The sequence below is a fragment of the Phocoena sinus genome, chromosome 1 (assembly GCF_008692025.1).
Source record: "Phocoena sinus isolate mPhoSin1 chromosome 1, mPhoSin1.pri, whole genome shotgun sequence".
NCBI lineage: Eukaryota > Metazoa > Chordata > Mammalia > Artiodactyla > Phocoenidae > Phocoena > Phocoena sinus.
In genome coordinates, this window is record NC_045763.1 from 107,499,936 (window position 1) to 107,518,030 (window position 18,095).

At 42.7% G+C, this 18,095-nt stretch overlaps 1 protein-coding gene across 1 annotated transcript in view; it reads left to right on the forward strand.

Moving 5' to 3' along the window:
• LOC116752630 (myomegalin-like) overlaps window positions 1-18,095 on the forward strand; it is a 225,454-nt gene that overhangs the window by 78,243 nt on the left and 129,116 nt on the right. The window contains 1 exon segment of the mRNA XM_032629403.1: window positions 1,678-1,788. Coding sequence (XP_032485294.1) covers window positions 1,678-1,788 — 111 coding nt within the window.

Here is an 18,095-nt window from a genome sequence, read left to right on the forward strand (position 1 = left end):
TCAAATTTTTTCTGTCTTTCAAAGCAAAGTGCAAGTGCAACTCCTAGTCAAAGCTTTCTTTCTCTCACCATCCTAATGAGAATGAATCACTCTTTCTTCTGGGTTCCCACAGATTCAGTATTTTTCAAACTTTAGGACAAAACGTATTAGTGGGTCATGGAATCAATTCAGTGGGTCACTCCCAAAAAGAGAAACGGAATAGGAAATATCAGAGTGCATCCTACATAGTGATGGTTAACATTACTTTGGGGAACTTTTACTTCAGTTGTGTGTGTGTGTGCATGCACTGGATTGCAGTGTGAAATGTAAAATGTTTGAATAACACAGGCCTGGAGGATTATAATGTAAAACATATGCGCCGACATCTCTACGGCCACCTATCTCTTGGAGGGCTGGGACTGTCTTCATCTTTGTATTCCTCATGCCCAACATACTACCTGCTGTGTACAAAAAAGGGAGGTTGATTGGAATTACTATGAAGAGTGAAGAAAGAATTAGAAGAATGAAGAGCAGGTAGGTTGGGGAGGAACCTTATATGTGAATTAAGTATAAAGTTTTTGTTTCCTTTACTTTGGATGTTAATATTAATTTGTTTTCAAGCTAGTATTACTGCACCCAAGAACCTGTGTTTGGTATCTGTGCTGTGGCGTTGTCTCCCAGTCACCTTCAATGTCCCGTGTGGTGTGGTATAAATAATACTTCCTGCCAACGTTGCAGCTGTCATTCAAGGATCTTAAATTGCTTTAGGAGCAGGATCTGGTGATGAGTGCCTAGCTCCACTTGGCAGGTGCCGGAGTTAAGGACTAGTGACTGGGTAAAATCTCTGGGCTCCAGCCTGACACCTCCCTCCATCACCTCCCACCCTCTTTCCGCCCTCATCCCTTAGAGGGAGGAACCTTTGACCCTGCCTCTTGGAGCTTGTGTAACTGGTAAACAGATTTTTGCAAAGATTCCACTGAACTAGAAGATTGGCCCTTTCTTTGCAGGTGGCTCAGGTGTGTATGGGGGGAGGGGCATGGTAATAAAGGCTATTTCTTTAACTGCCTCAGGGCTGGAAAGGTCCAGGGAATAAAACTGGGAAGGAGCTGATGAGAGGTGAGCTTCTGGATCATTCAAGGAAATTAGAAACCCCTCTGATTAGTCGTTCTTTAAGATTTGCACCTGACAGAAGGGGGATATTTGATACGTGGTCGCCATTTTGTGGGCCATTCTGTGTCCTTGGAACCCAACCATCACCTTGAATTACTCCCATTCCCCATTTCCTGGAAGCTTCTGAGGGTCAGCCCCCTCTCTTTTCTGAGAAACTGTTAACTGCCTACAGTTGGGCCTGAGAGGCTGAGGGAGGGTGAGAGCCGAGTCCTAGCTTGGAGTCGGGTTACACCACTTGTGTCTGAGTTCACGCAGCATGTTCCTCTGTCAGGGATTCCGCAAATATCTCCCGAGGTAAAAAAGGAAAGCGCGCTGCGCTCCAGCACCCAGAGCAGCGAGCCCAGGCCCAAGTGCGGGAGAGAGCGCCAACCATCAGGGGCATGTCGCCGTAGCCTCGCAGCGTCGCCGCCGGCTCGCTTCATGCCGCGGTGCAGCTGCACCACGTTCCTGGGCTGAGGGGGCGATTGGGCATGTGCTCCTCCCCATGGGTTGCCCACCATGTCTAATGGATATCGCACTCTGTCCCAGCACCTCAATGACCTGAAGAAGGAGAACTTCAGCCTCAAGCTGCGCATCTACTTCCTGGAGGAGCGCATGCAGCAGAAGTATGAGGCCAGCAGGGAGGACATCTACAAGAGGGTGAGTGCGGGGGCCTGCGGCTCGTGGGGGGCAGGGGCTGGTGGTGGACACATCCAGATTCCGAGCTCTTCCTAGCTGGTGCTGTGCGAATCAGGGGGGTAGGCGGTCTCCCGGCCTGGTCTGGTCACCTTAACGCCAGTGTGACCTTGGACAAGCCCATTTCACCTCATCTGTGCCTGTTGCCTACTTTCCTACTCTGTAAAGAGAGCGAGCTGGATTCAATCAGAGGCTCTCGACCTCTGGTTTGGAACTGTGTAGAACAATCCCCTTGGGGGCTGGTTTAAAGTGTCGATTAAAGTGTCGATTACTGTCTTACCCCCAGGGATTCTGATTTAGTAAGGGAGGGGGAGCTTAGAAATCTGCATTTTTAAACAAGCCCCAGAGGTGACTGAAGCTGGTAGTTTTCAAGTCACACGCTCTGCTTAGAGAAGGGACCCTTCTAGCTCTGGCACATGGGGGCAGGGAATGATGCCACGGGGAACAGGGCAGGGGCTGAGGACATTTCTGTTCCTTGAGAGATTCGTGTTTGTTTTTGAAGATTATGCAGATGGGCTTTTAGGACGGGGTCTTAGGCATTTTCATCTTTAGGAATAGTTCACCTTAGAATGAAGAAAGGGTATTGATGGAATGAACAGCCGTTGGCCTTGGGTGGGGTGGGAGAGGGAATGGCGGCTTCCCTGAAAGGGAGGGCTGTCTTGATTGATGGGGGAGTGGGGCTGGGAAGGAAGACAGAGGGGATTGGCTGAGTTGAGGGTGAGATGAGACAGCACCTTGGTAAGAGAACATTAGGCTATGGTTTACAAGGATTAAGCTTCCTAACTGGTTGCCACAATGTTGGTTTCCTTAGCTTTCTTAGTGTCTGGGCTAGCAGGACCTGAAGTGGCCTGAGCGACCTGGAGCTGGTGGCCTCTGACTTTATCAGTTTCTAAATCTCCAGCTGTTTGCACCAGAGGACTATACCAATATTATCATTATCTATGTGTGCCCTGTCCTGTCGAGAAGGAGTTTGGGAAGCATTACCGGCTGCTAGATAGTACTTTAGATCAGAGGAATAACTGGTGTTTCGGACCCAAACCACTGTTTGGTAAATTCAACTAAGATGAACTGCTAAATCTGAGGGATTTAGCCCTATTTTCTGACTTTTCTGGATTTCCATGTTTTAACCTGAATTTTCCTGAAATTAATCCAGACTCATCTTTTGTCTTTTATGTGACTATATAGTGAATGTACCTCAATGGAGCTGCCAGGGGTCGAGGGGGATGTTGCCAGGTGAGGGTTGGTAACTCAGAGAGGGAGAAGGGGAGCGTGAGTGCAGTATTTGCCTCGGAGTAGGAATAGTGAATGAATTTGTTCACTGTGCAGAGGGAGGGACATTTTCCCATTAACTGTCTCCAAAGCAAGACAGAAGAAAGGGGCAATTTCGTATAGATAATTTGAGGGAAAGGATTTTTTTAGCTTGAATCAAATGACCGCTTGAGTCAGTTGGTCTCACCCTCTGCTCTGCACTGGCTGAGGGGACACTCTGGGTGGGTGTGAGAGGGCACCGTCGCTGTACTGGAGAAGTGTGACCGAGAGGATTATAGGAGCTGCACCGAGGTATGGTGGGGGTAAGTGGGCCACAGGACATTGTCACATGCAGAGGTGTCAACCCTTTGTTAGACTCCTGTATTGCCACTAGTCCCACTCAGGAAGTAGAAGCGGCCCTGTCTCTTCCTGGTCTAAGAGCAGAGTAGTCAGGCAGCTACAGGCATCCTATAATATGGGGAATCTCAAACTATTGTGTCCCCTCCTTTCCCTTCTCACCATACCTTTGTTCCATTCGTCTGTCACATTACTCATCCTGTTTGGCTATGATTATTTGGGAAGCACCAACAGCCTAGGTTAAAATGCCCTTATTTGGGAAGCAGAATACATAAAGCCGTTATCAATCATAAACATCGTAGTTGAAGTTACTTTATCACACTATGTAGTGATGAGGAATTGATAGAAATCAGGGCAGTTGCATTTTGATGGAAGGACAAGGGATTAGAAAACCACAGATCAGGAGCCTTGGACAATCAGAGACCTGGGCGAGTTACTTAGCATCTCTGAGCCTGTTCCAGTCCCTGTAGAACTGGCATTAAGAATAATGCACAGGGGCTTCCCTGGTGGCGCAGTAGTTGAGCGTCCGCCTGCCGATGCAGGGGAAACGGGTTCGTGCCCCGGTCCGGGAAGATCCCACATGCCGCAGAGCAGCTGGGCCCGTGAGCCATGGCCGCTGAGCCTGCGCGTCCGGAGCCTGTGCTCCGCAACGGGAGAGGCCACAAGAGTGAGAGGCCTGCGTACTGCAAAAAAAAAAAAAAAAAAAAAAAAAAAAAAGAATTATGCACAGCACCATAGGCCCTGAAAATTATTTGTTGAGAGTATGAATAAATAGCAGCCATAAAGATTAAATAAGAAGACATAATCAAAGCACTTTGTAAACTTCATAGCATCCTACAGGAGGGGGTAGTAGTTGTATGCCTACTAGTAGTAATAGTTATTATGACATTTAAAAATGGTAAAGCAATTTGGTTCCTTTAATCTCACCCTCAGACGTTCCCATGAATGTGTTTTACGTTCATCCATGTTAGTCCCTTTGTGACTCCACAAGTTTAGGACAATTAATTAGCAGCCGTGTTGGCAGAGACAGGGAGAGTGATGTGCAGTGCATCACATGGTAAGTCAGGTAGTTCAGATAAGAATTTAGAGCCCTGTTCTGTGACTAAACTTAGCTTGATTTTTTTTTAGTGTTGGAAGGACTCTTTAAATATAGTAAAAGCATTAAATCATGCCCAACTAAGTGAGAATCTGCAATAATTTGGGTGCTGTATGCATGGATTCTCTTAAAGAAAACCAGTATTTGTGAAACATATGTAATAAAATTCTATTATGAATAGTAACTATTTTATCATTTCGCATATTTTTACTACTGCAGACTTTTGTTGAGATATTTGTACTGAAGAGTAAAAAGTTACTGTCTTAGAGGCAATCAAGCATTTCACCATAATGACTACAGGGAAGGGAAAAATGAGAAACTGCAGGAGAAAAGGACTGGAGAGTGGGTTCTGTCTTTTTCTTTCCAGGTGGCAAGTCCTCCTTTATGTAGCTGATTGAGGGAGAGACTAAAGTAGATATACATAATTCTTAATTGTAAAGGAAGCTACAAGGCTGTTTAAGAAAAGTTGTAAGAGTTAGAGAGTTACATAAAAACCTAAAAGTATCAACTTCAGAGCAAGTAAATAAAAAAGGAGTTAAGGGTTTCTCTCTTTCAAGATGCTCAGAGAATTCAGAAATAAAATAATATTAAACTATACATAAGAGTTGGTTCTGCGAGACTGGCTATTTTTGGTTGAGTGTTTAAGTTAAACTACCCTTTAAGCTTCAGCTTCTGTAAATATTTAAACACACAGGAAGAGGCTGCTTACCCTCAGCACAGGACAACTAGGGTATATACCTACATGATTAGGTACCACTGCCCCCTCTTGATAGCAAATATTAATTGTAGGTTCAGTTTTGGGGGAAGACAATATATAAAGCAAGGAAGGGAGAAACCGTTGCAGTACACAGAGCTCCTGATTCTGGAGCAAAGTAAAGAGAGAAAACACTGTGAGTGGTTTACAGCTGAGCATGGCCCACTCCCAAGAAGACTGGCTTGTTAGCATTTCTGAACAGCAGCTGCTCTGGTAAATAATTTCTGGGCGGCAACTTGGCTGACTTCCTCGTCGTTGTTGTTGATTATCTAATCCTGCATCTTCTCATGATAGCTGAGCGTGCCCCCACTAGAAATATGCCCAACCCTGGAATTTGTGAAATCCACTGCTGTGTGATAAACACCCAATCCCCAGACAGCATACAAAACCACCATCCACTGTGTTTTGCCACACGATGACTACTTACTTGCTAAGCTTGTGTGAATTTATTATTATATAAGGTTGCTTTGCAAAAGATTTAAGGTTCCATTCTAAGAATAGAATTTAAAATCTGACAGGGTCAGATCCAATAACAAAAGCGACAGGAGAAACTGAATGTTGTCATCCTGGACCAGATAGAGTCAATGTTTAAGTATGACACAATTGGTGTTGGACGGTTAAAGTCGATTTGGCCTTTAGACAGGAGTTGAAAGAGTTGTGTTCCATTGTTTTGTGGTCTTTAAACTGCCTAACTTCTTTGAGCTGTGGTTTCTCATCTTTGAGTCTAGATATTTTTCCTGAGCAAACTTTGAAGTTTATACGTAGCTTATTTCTGCAGCTAGGTTTGTTTGGTTTTTGGTTTTTTTCACAGCTAGGTTTTTAAAATCATGATAAACAGCCCACTGACTTTACTTGCCTACCAGATTTTTATCATTTCTACTGTTCTGCTATCACTGGGCATAGTAGTTAAGAGTTAGGAATAAGACAGGCTTGAGATGGAATCTTGGTTCTACTACTTGCTACCTGGGTTAGCTTGGGCAAATACTATAATTTCCCTGAGCTGAAGTAGGTCTTGTAATAATTTCTATCTTACAGGGTCTGGAGCAAGATCAAGTGAGCCAATCCATTGAAAGCAGCACAATGCCTCTCACATGGTAGTAAGCCCTCAAACAATATTTGCCCCTGTTGTGACAAACTGGGAGATGGCAGAATTATCCAGATAAGTCCAGTTACTGGACACATCCAATTTGGGCCACTTTTGAATTCCAAATCAGTTTCTTCTTCTTCAGTAGTGGATTTGGGACAATTTGCCCTATTTGTCTCAATTCTCCATTTTAGTTTGCCCATGTATAAATAACATAACATAATCGAAGTGTCCCTATTACAGCACAATTACTGTCACCCTCACATACAAATGTTTCTTCAAAAAAAAAAAAACAAACAAGAAAGGCTAGATTGTTACATTTTTTAATAAAATATTTATTTAGTAATAATACAAAGTCCTTTGCTTTCACAAAAATTATTATGACTATGCTTGGTTATGATTCAAAATTTTTTATCATCTTGGTTTAATACTTTGTAGCTTGGCCTGGTTCTATATTATTTAATTTTTAAGACCTAGCTTTCTTTTTAATGGAGATATAATTAACATATTGTATTAATTTCAGGTGTACAACATAATGACTCTATATGTATATGTCACGAGATGATCACCACAGTAAGTCTAGTTCACACCCATCACCACACATGGTTACAATTTTTTTTCCTTGTATGAGAACTTTCAAGATCTGCTCTCTTCATTGAATTTCTTTTTGTCTCAATGACTGATTTTCTTTAGTCCTAATCTGATTTCTTTAGGCTTTGGGAAATACGATGAGTAACATTGTACGTGCAGACTTACTGTGCTAAGTACCCAAAGGTTCAGTGATGCCCCAAGGAACTCCATCAGGCCATATAATTTAGGAACCTTGACTTGAACCAATGGAGGCAATTACAGAAAAACAAGTATCTTTGAGGGATATCAAACTGTAGGGACACAAGTTTTGAACTCAGTCAGAAAACTTGAATTCTGTGTTCCTTTTTTTTTTTTGGCTGCGCCACATGGCTTGTGGGATCTTAGTTCTCCGACCAGGGATTGATCCTGGGCCACCGCGGTGAAAGCGTCAAGTCTTAACCACTGGACTGCCAGGGAATTCCCAGAAAACTTGAATTCTGAATTTACCTTTTCCTACTACATATCCTTGGCCTGGTCCTTAACTTCTTTGAACCTTAGTTTCCTGAAATGGAGGCATGAATTCCCTCCCTGCCCTCCTCCCTATATGTAAACATGTTTAATGTGTTAGATGTTAAATAAATGTAAAGGATTATGACCATCCTGCATACCTGGAGACACATACTAGAGAGTGTGCACCTTCTCAGATTACTGTCTAAAGTAGCTGTTGCAGCTGCTGTTGCAGAATAAGTGGTTTTCTTATATTTAACAGAGTTGACTGTTTTCTTTTTATAGTTGGATACCTTGTTTAGTCAGCTGCTAAGTTTTTTTCCCCTTTGTTTTACATATGTGAACTTTAAGAAATGTGTACAGTAAGGAAGGGGGAAATGTAAATAAAGAGAAAGAAATAAGGGTGAATTTGGCCAAACTATTTTTAAACATTTCTGTGGAACTCACAGAGTCTCTTGTGTCCATGTCTGTACATACTGTGTGTGCTGACACCTCATTCTCTGCTTTCTGAGGTTCTTGAAGTCTTGCTTGTGCATTTCCTCTTCTTTGGGGGAGTAGAAGTAGGAAGAAAATAAGGAGACTTCATTCACTAAATAGTTGTAACCAATAGTTGTGTTTTTGGTTAAAAAAATTTTTTTAACTTCACACCCATTTGGATGGCTATGATAAAACCAAAACAAAAACAGAAAATAACGTATGTTGGCCAGGATGTGGAGAAAGTGGGAACCCTGTGTATAGCTGGTTGAGAATGTAAAATGGTGCTGCCACTGTGGAAAACAGTATGACAATTCTTCAAAAAATTGAACATAGAATTATTATATGATCCAGCAATTCAAATTCTAGGTATATACCCAAAATAAGTGAAAGCAGGAACTTGAACAGATATTTGTACACCCACATTCATAGCAGCATTATTCACTTAGCCAAAATGTAGAAGCAAACTAAGTGTCCACTGACAGATAAATGGATAAACAAAATGTGGTATATACATACAATGGAATATTATTAAGCCTTAAAAAGGAAGGAAATTCTGACACATGTTACAGCATGGATGAACTTTAAGGATGTTATACTAAGTGAAATAAACCAGTCACAAAAGGACAAATATTATATGATTCCACTTACAGGAAGTACCTAGAGCAATCAAATTCATAAAGACAGAGAGTAGAATGGTGGTTGCCAGGGGCTGTGGGGAGGTGGGGAATGGGGAGTTATTGTTTAATGGATATAGACTCAATTGGGGAAAAAGTTCTGCAGGTGGATGTTTGCACAATGTTAATGTACTTAATGCCACTGAGCTGTATACTTAAAAATGGTTAAAATGGTAAACTTTATATTATGTATATTTTACCACTAAAATTTTTTAAAGCAACTTTCCCATAACTGTCATAGTTACTTTAAAATTTTGTGAAATCCTTAACAAATAAAACTTTTGGCTTTGTTTTGTTTTTGCCTAACACAACTCTTCTCATTTTTAAGCGCTCTTAATTAGATGTCATAATACTTACCTGTTTGGAAGAGGACATTTTTTTCCTTTGAATACTTAAGACCTTTTCTTTCAATCACTAGGAAACAAATCTAAAACTAAATCCTGGAGCCTGATTTAATTTTAAACCACTTTCAACTATCTCCTTAACTATGTCTACATAATTTGTACTTCTGCATGGACTTATCAGAAAGCCACTTCTTCCTGTTATGTACATCCAGGTTTACACACTGATAAAAGGAGCGTAATATAGTTGAAAGACTAGGCATCGTAAGTCCCTGTCTCAAGTATTTACCTTATTTACATTATCACCTGGGCCATTCATTTACTCATGTCTCTACACATGCATTGGTTAATTCAAGCATCTATTGACCACTCTATGCCAGCTACTGTGCTAGTTGCTGGTGGAGAAAGTTAACAAATAAATAAAAATGGTATAATAAGGGCTACTATAGAGGTATGTACAGATTGCTCTATAGTACTAAGGAGAACAGTAAAATGCACCAGAAAAGGCCTTGCCAAGCATGTGCAGTTTGAATTGAATCTTAAAAAATAATAATAGAACAAGGAACGGGGTAAAACATTTCAGGCAGAAGAAATAGTATTTACAGGGCATAGAAACAGGAAAAAGCATTGCGTGCTTGACACATTTCAAATCTTTCAGTATGACTGGAACACATGATATTGAAGACTTGTGGGGGTGGTTGGAAAGGTAAGCAGGGGACAGATCATGGAGAACTTTGGATTTCGCCATTCATGCATTAATAAACATTAATTGAGCACCTACTATATTCCACGTACTATGCTGGGAAGTTGAGGCTTCAAAGATGCATGAGACACAAGTGATATAGAGTATGGTAGGAGTCAGTAATAGAGATCGAATGAAGTATAAGGGAACTCAAATGAGGCATCTCTAACCCAACTGAATAGAGGAGATGGAAGGAAAATCGACAAAGGAGTCTTTGAGGAAATGACCCCTGAGCTTTGTCTTCAAAGGAGAGTAAGCATTGGTTAGTCAATGGTGGTGGGGAGGGTTAAAAGAAAGAAGCAAAAGCTTAGAGACAAGAAACCACGTTGTATGTGTGGAGAATCGTTAAGTGGTTGTGTTGCTAAATTTAAGTTCTAGGCATAGAATGAGGCTGAAGGGTCTGCAGGGCGTAATCCTTTGTGCCATTTTAAAGAGTGTAGACTTTATCCTAAGGAGGATAGGAAGCCACTGGTGGGCTTTAAGCAGCAGGGAACATGCTAGATCTTTCTGATGGGTGGGGAAGATGGATTCAAGGAAGATAAGACAGGAAGTCAGGAGAACAGATAGGCCAACCAAGAGATGATGAGGGCCTAAATGAGGCCCATGGCAATAGGAGTGGAGGAGAGGGAGCTGATATGCGAAATATTTGGGAGGTCAACTATCCGTAGGACTTGGCGATTGATGGGATGGGAGGGTTGACAGAAAGGAATCAAGAAGACTGCCAGGATCCTGGCTAAGACAAGTCGCTTCTTCTGGGTCTCTGGTTCTTTAGGTATAAAACGTGTGGGCTGAACTGGGGTTGACACTAACATCTCTCCCAGCTCTGAAGTTCCGTGATTCTGAGCAGCCTCTTTGGATACTCTCACCTTAACTAAGGTAGTCGCTTCCCTTCTCCCAGTCTCACAGCTCCTCTGATGCCTTCTCAGGAAGGCAAATGCCAGCAGAGCTGAGATGGCTTTAAAACTGCCAGTCAATGTTAGGAAACTCTAGTGCTGTTACCAGGTAGCTGGAGTTATAATTAGCCCAGTTGCTAGGGAAAAACTGAGATTCTGTGAGCATGGGCTGCCAGAAACAGCTTTTCCCAACTGGATGAATTTATTTGTTTACGAGAACAAAGACGATATGGAGGGAATGTTTTTAATGTGTTCTTGGAGAATTCAGCTTTTGCCCAGGGTATAGGGTATGTTAAAAGCAAAAAATAGGTTTGTTGCTTGGGCTACTCAGCATCTCGTCTGTGGTAGGAGGAGTGGATCTGAAAATTCTGCTTTGATATATATTTGGATAGCTGGAAAATGACTTACTTTCACTTGAAAGGAGATAAATAAGAACACAGAATCAATTTAGAGTTACAAAAGATCCTGGAGATAATCTGTATGCCCCCTTCACTTTTTTAAAAAATAAATTTATTTATTTATTTTATTTTTGGCTGTGTTGGGTCTTCGTTGCTGCGTGCGGGCTTTCTCTAGTTGCGGTGAGCAGGGGCTACTCTTTGTTGGAGTGCATGGGCTTCTCATTGCAGTGGCTTCTCTTGTTGCACAGCACGGGCTCTAGGCGCGTGGGCTTCAGTAGTTGTGGCATGCGGGCTCAGTAGTCATGGCTCGCGGGGTCAGTAGTTGCAGCACACGGGATTAGTTGCTCTGGGGCATGTGGGATCTTCCCAGACCAGGGCTTGAACCCGTATCCCCTGCATTGGCAGGCAGATTCTTAACCACTGCGCCACCAGGGAAGTCCTCCTCACTTCACTTTTTAAGAAAGCTTTTTATTTTAAAGGAACTTTAGATATACAGAATAGTTGCAAAAATGGAGAGTTCCTATACACCATTCACTCAGCTTTCCCTAATGAGTAAAACATTTATTTTAAAGATAAAGAGACGGAGACCCAGAGTGGTAAAGTAACTCGCCTAAGGTCACATTGCAAATTAATGGTCATGTTGAAACTAGAATCCAGGAGGCCTTGCTTCCTGTCCAGGCATTTGCAGTGACTTCCTGGGTCTTCAAAAAAAGTTCAAGGAATTTATATGCTTGTCAGAAGTTTAGACTTTCTTCTTCTTTGTATTGATAATCCTGGGCTAAAATAGAGTATACACAGCAGAAGCTAGAGTACTTCACAGAGAAATGATTCTGTACCCTGTGCCTGCTGCCAAATATTTAGTTCCTCAGCCTACATACCCCTTCCCTAGGAGTTCCATCATTATATGTTTCCAAAAGCCATGGGGATCTTTTTTTGGGGGGAGGGAGGCTGGGGGGGTTTCTTCCTCCTCTGGCCTTTGCCATCTCATCTAAGCAAGTTCAACTTCCCAGAGGAATGAGGCTGTGTTATACATGGAGAAGGTACAGAGCAGGGGGCTGGTGCAAACTGGAAAGGGGCCCACCCTATCATGTTAAGTAGCAGCTAATCCACCCACACACCAAAAGACAGTGATCTGACTTGGTACATGCCGTTCTGTGGAGAGCTAAGTAATAGTCAGGTGGCTTTTTGCCAAGCAACTTTAGAACAGACTTTGGGCCGCACTGGGCAGTTATCATCCCTGTTATTTGGAAACTTGGCTCAAAGAGGTTGGGAGTGAATGAAAGGCACCGACTGCCTTGTCATGCCAGCTTTTTACCTCCCAACCTCACATACGGCCCCACTGGCGTGTCGGGCAGGAAGCCACCTCTTTATACACACAGAGCCTTAGCCCACATGGAGGCTTGAGGAGGAAGCCCTCCTCTGAGGCCCCTGGGTGGACAGAGGCTGCCAGCATGAAGGCCATGACCTAGAGCTGCAAAAGGAGAGTCTGGGCCCTGGCTGAGGGCCAGAAGTGAGCAAGTCCTTCCAGGTCACTTTTCCTTGGTAGGTTTCAGAGCTTCTTTCTGAAGCCACAGAGGTGGCGGCCCCTCCCAGAAATACTCCATCAGAGCCCCCCGCCCCCCATCCAGATTCTCTCAAGTCCAGCGGAGTGTATGCACAGTACAAACATAAACCTTGTCCTGCCCACCTAACACAACTCAGTTGATGACATGGTGTGTTGTCATCACTCTGCTGCAAAGTCAGGAGCTCCTGAGTCCAGAGCTGGATCCTAGGGTCTTCCTGGCACAGAAATCAGATGAAGGTAGTGGACCGCTGGGTCTCAGAGGAGAAGGTCCTTTAGAGGTGGGGAGCAGTCTCCACCTGAAGTCTTATTCTTTCTCTCCGATCCCTTCCAGGCTTGTGGGATTATGGAGAAGCCCAGGTTGCTGCCAAACCATTTGAAGCCTCAGAGAACTCAGAGTCAGGATGGTCGTAACTGGTCCCTGCCAGTCTCTACAAAGCTGGGGGTGAGAGCAGAGAGGTCCCTTCAGCTGTGGAGAGCTTCGTTGTGTCGGGCCACATCAGGGGGCTTGCCTGAATTGCTGCAGGTGGAGGGTGGTGATATCAGAACCAGAATTGCTGCAGGTGGAGGGTGGTGATGTCAGTTAGAACCAGAACTCTGCCTCAGGCTTTCTCTACCCTCCTTTGGCCCTCAGTGCTAGCTTCCTAATTTCTCTCTCCCCTCTTTCATCTCCTGTTCTCCCTACTTCTTCGAGGTGTCAAAGTATGTCACCAGGGCCCAAGGGTCTTTATATAAGATGGAGGGCAATTAATGGTCATGAGGAAAATAGCCTGAGGACTCCTTCTCTATCTATTTCTAGGCTACTTATCTCCAGGAGAGGTTTCTAGGCCCAGGTCTTGTCCCACCTTTTGGTATCAGTATTCTGTCCTTCTTTGTCTCATATCCTCTCTCCTCTATTCCCAAATTTGTGCATACACATGGAAAATATATGCTAAATGCTTCACATTTAGACCCTATGGAGGAGGGGATCCATTTAGTGTTTACTACGTGCCAGGCACTATGCTATGCATTTTATATATATTTAATCCCAACCACGTAATAACCCTATGAAGTTGGTTGTCCCCATTTTTCACAGGACCAGATTTGCCATTAATAGCCTCAGGGTGTATACCTGGTATCCTAGCAGCTACATGGCCTAATTCTTCAGTTAATAAGCAAGGTCTTGGCACATTCTTTAGAAACTAAAGTTAGTCACTGTTCAAATGCAAATGATGTTTTTTAGTGAGTAACTCTACATTGCGTTAAGGTCAGACTAAAAAGAAAAGAAGGAGCTCTAGTAAAATGATATCCATTTTCATGGTGGTTTTTACCAAGATTGTGGCAGGAAGAGGTGGCATTGTCTCATTGATGTATCTGCCCTAAAAGGTGGCATTGACCTTATTTTTACTTGTGAAACAGGTACAATTGCCATGTGGAATGTAATAGAAACCAGGCTGTCCTTATCCCCGTACATTGCCCTGTCAGACTAGTGCTGTCTGGTGTAGGACTCCAGAAATTCAGAGGAAATTGAGGAATATTCAAACTCAAAAATTAGAACTTAAAAATTAGAAAATGAGGCAAATGAGAAAAGGGCAATGGAATTGGGATTTTTAATTTGGGGAAGAACAAACTCAGAGGTGACCGAAGAGAAAATTTTAGAAGTCTCAGTATGTGACAGACAGTGATTAGCTATGCTCTGTCCCTGCAAGAATAAAATTAGGTTGATCCTAGTTGAAATCTAAGCATTAGGCCTCGTTCATTTAAAAATATTTGTTGAATATTCAATAACACCTACTATGTTATGTTCGTAGTACCTACTATGTTCGTTCACCTATATTGAGAGTACCTACTATGTTCCAGGTGCTATTGGAGGTGGTTATAATAATAATATAAATGAGCAAAACAGATGAGCATTCCTACCCTCATGAAATTTATATCCTATTATGAGGGGGCAGACAATAAATATCAAATAACATATGTAGCATGTTGGCAAGTGGTAAGTCCTAATGGGGAAAAAAATAGTAGAGTAGGGTAAGGGGGTCAAAAAGTATAAGAATGGAGGGCAGGTTGCAGCATCCAGGAGTGGTCAGGAGAGGCTACATTTAGAAAGTGGTTTTTAAAACACATTCTCTCACAGTTTACATGAGTCAGCAGTCCAGGCACAGCTTAGCTGAGTTCTCTGCTTAGGGTTTTACTAGGCTACAACCGAAGTAATGGCCAGGCTGAATTCTTATCTGGAGGCTTGACTGGGGATGAATCTGCTTCTGAGCTCACTTGAGTTGTTGGCAGAATTTATTTCCTTGTAGGACTCAGGGCCCAGACTTCTTGCTGAATGTTGGCTAGAGACTGCCCGTAGTTCTTCAAAGCCACATACTGTTCCTTGCTATGTGGACTTTCCCCACACATTCACATCATCAAGGCAGCAAGGAGAAGCTCTAGAGCAAGTCAGCTAGTAAGATATTCTTAATACTTAACGTAGTCACAGGAGTGACAGTACGTCGCCTTTGCCATATACTATTGGTTGGAAGCAAGTTACACATCCTGCTGTACTCAAGGTGGGGATTACACAAAGACATGAACACTGGAAGGCAGGGATCATGGGGAGCCCTGTTAGAGACTGCCCACCACATGATTTTCCTGTATCTTTTTGTAACTTTATTATACAGATATGAGATGGGAAGGGAAGTCAATAAACATGAGAATGACCGGTGGATGGAGGAAGATTTATTCATGGGTTTACCGTCACAGCATTTATAGCCCCCATAAGGCTGACCTGAGGCAATGAAGCCAGCCCAGATTGGTGGTCTCTATGCTGAGCTCCTTACTCACCCTTTGTACTTGGCTGTTTGTGTTGCCATTTCTGTTTTCCTCTCTCTCTCTTTTTTTTTGTTTAAATTAACTGTATTAAGTGAACAGTTGGATGAATTTTAACAAATATATATATATCTACCTATGAAATAGCCACCCCACAACTGAGATATAAAACACTTCCATCGCCCCAAAAAATTGCTGTGTGTCCCACTGGTGCCAGTCCTTTTACATCTCTGACTGCTGGAAACCATTGATCTGCTTTCAGTCTATAGTTTAGTTCTGTCTATTCTAGAATTTCATATAAATGGAATCAGGGAGTATAGATCCTGGTGTTAGGCTTCTTTCACTTAGCACAATGATTTTGAGGTCATCTGTGTTGTTTGTATCAGTAGTTTACTCTTTTCTTATTGCTGAGTAGTATTCCATTGTATGAATATAATGCAATTTGTTTATCCGTTCACCTGTTGATGAACACATGGATTGTGTCCTGTGATTGGCTATTACGACTAAAGGTGCTGTGCATATTCATGTACAAGTCTTTGTTGTATTTCTCTTGGATAAATACCCAGTAGTAGAATGGTTAGATCATATAATAATCATGTATTTCAATTTATAAGATACTACCAAACTGTTTTCCAGAGTGCCTATGCAATAGAAAATAGTTTTTAAGCAACGACCTAAAGGAGATGAAGAAGTTAGCCAAACAGATAACTGGGAGGAGACCATTCCAGGTAGAGAAAGAGCAGGAGAGCCATGGAGGCTGAAACAGCATGAGAATGGGCGAGGATGTTGGGAGATGAGGTCCCAGAGGTAGTGGAGATTGGACACATCAGGTAGGCCCTAGTAGATAATTTTAAAGACTTCAGCTTTTACTCTGAGTGACAAGATGACACTCAGCCAGTGACAGTCCTATCTGACTTTTGAAAGATCGTTGTAGTTACAGTACTGAAAATAGCCCATAGGAAGGCAAGGGTAGAAGCCAGAAGGGCTATTAGGGAGTCATTGTAGTTGTCCACATAAGAGATGGTGATCAGGCTAAGGTAATAGCAGTTAATGTGGAGAGAAGTGGTGAAGGTAACACCAACAAGATTGCTGATGGATTGGATATGGAATGTGAGAGAAAGAAAGGAATCAATGATGACATCAGGGATTTTGGCCTAAGCAACTGGAAGGATGGAGTTGCCATAATTGAGATAGGGAAGATAGAGCAGGTTTGAGGGTAGAGAGTAGGAGTTCCGTTTTGGACATTTATGTTTGAGATATTTGTTGGACATTTCCAGTGGCAGTATCATGTAAGTAGTTGAGTGTATAAATCTGAAATTTTGGAGAATAGGTTGGGCTGGAGATATAAATTTGGGAGTCATCAGCATATAGATGGTATTTAAAGTCATGAGACTGGACTTCCCTGGTGGCGCAGTAGTTAAGAATCCGCCTGCCAAATAGAGACACAGATGTAGAGAACAAACGTATGGACACCAAGGGGGGAAGCGGCGGGGCAGGTGGTGGTGGGATGAATTGGGAGATTGGGATTGACATGTATACACTGATATGTATAAAATGGATGACTAATAAGAACCTGCTGTATAAAAAAATAGATAAAATTCAAAAAGTAAATTAAAACAACAACAAAAAAGAAGAATCCGCCTGCCAATGCAGGGGACACGGGTTCGAGCCCTGGTCTGGGAAGATCCCACATGCTGTGAAGCAACTAAGCCAGTGCACCACAAATACTGAGCCTGTGCTCTAGAGCCTGCAAGCCACAACTACCGAGTCCGTGCTCCACAACTACTGAAGCCCAGGCACGTAGAGCCCATGCTCTGCTACAAGAGAAGCCACCACAATGAGAAGCCCGCACACCACAATGAAGAGTAGTCTCTGCTCGCTGCAACTAGAGAAAGCCCATGCACAGCAACGAAGACCCAATGCAGCCAAAAAAAAAAAAAAGCCATGAGACTGTACAGATCGCCAAGGGAGTTAGTCCTACCAAGGTGGAAGATAAAAGGACCAAAGACTAAGCCCTGGGTCACTCTAATGTTAATAGTTTGGGGAAAAGAGGAAGAACCAGCAGAGGAGATGGAGAAAATGTAACCAGTGAAGTGGGAAGAAAACCAAGAGAATCTGGATTCTGGAAGCCAAGTAAAGAAAACATACAATGGAAGAGAGAGATCAACCTTTTGAAATGCTGCTGATTGCTCAAGTATATGATGACTAAGAATTGACCTTTGGATTTGACAACATGAATGTCATTAGTGATCTTGATTAGAGTAGTTTTGGTAGTGGTAGAGGCAAAAGTCTGATTGCAGTAGGTTTAACAAAAAATGGGAGGAGAGGAATTGGACTGATTACGTTGAGTTTTGTTGCAAAGGAGAGCAAAGAAATGGAACAGTAACTGGTAAAGGTAAGGAGTCCATAGAAGATTTTTTAAAAGGTAGATGAATAATAGTATCCTTGTGTACCAGTAGAATTTTCCAGTAGAAAGTGAAATATTGATTAAGGAGACTTTCTGGTTGCTACTTTTGAGAAGTAGAGAGAATGGGACCTAATGCCTAAGTGGAAGGTTTGGCTGTAGATGGGAGCATGGATAGCTATCTGTGGTCACACGGAAAGCCAGTTTGTGAGCACAGATGCTAGTAGGTGATAGATAGATATGGTGATAGGAGACTGTAGGGGTTTTCTTCTAGTTACTTCAGCAAGCTTTATTCTCTCACTATGTATTTTCAAATATATTCCTAGAGTGAGTCAGTCTCCCTCATGTGTGCTAATTCCTGCTGACACATCC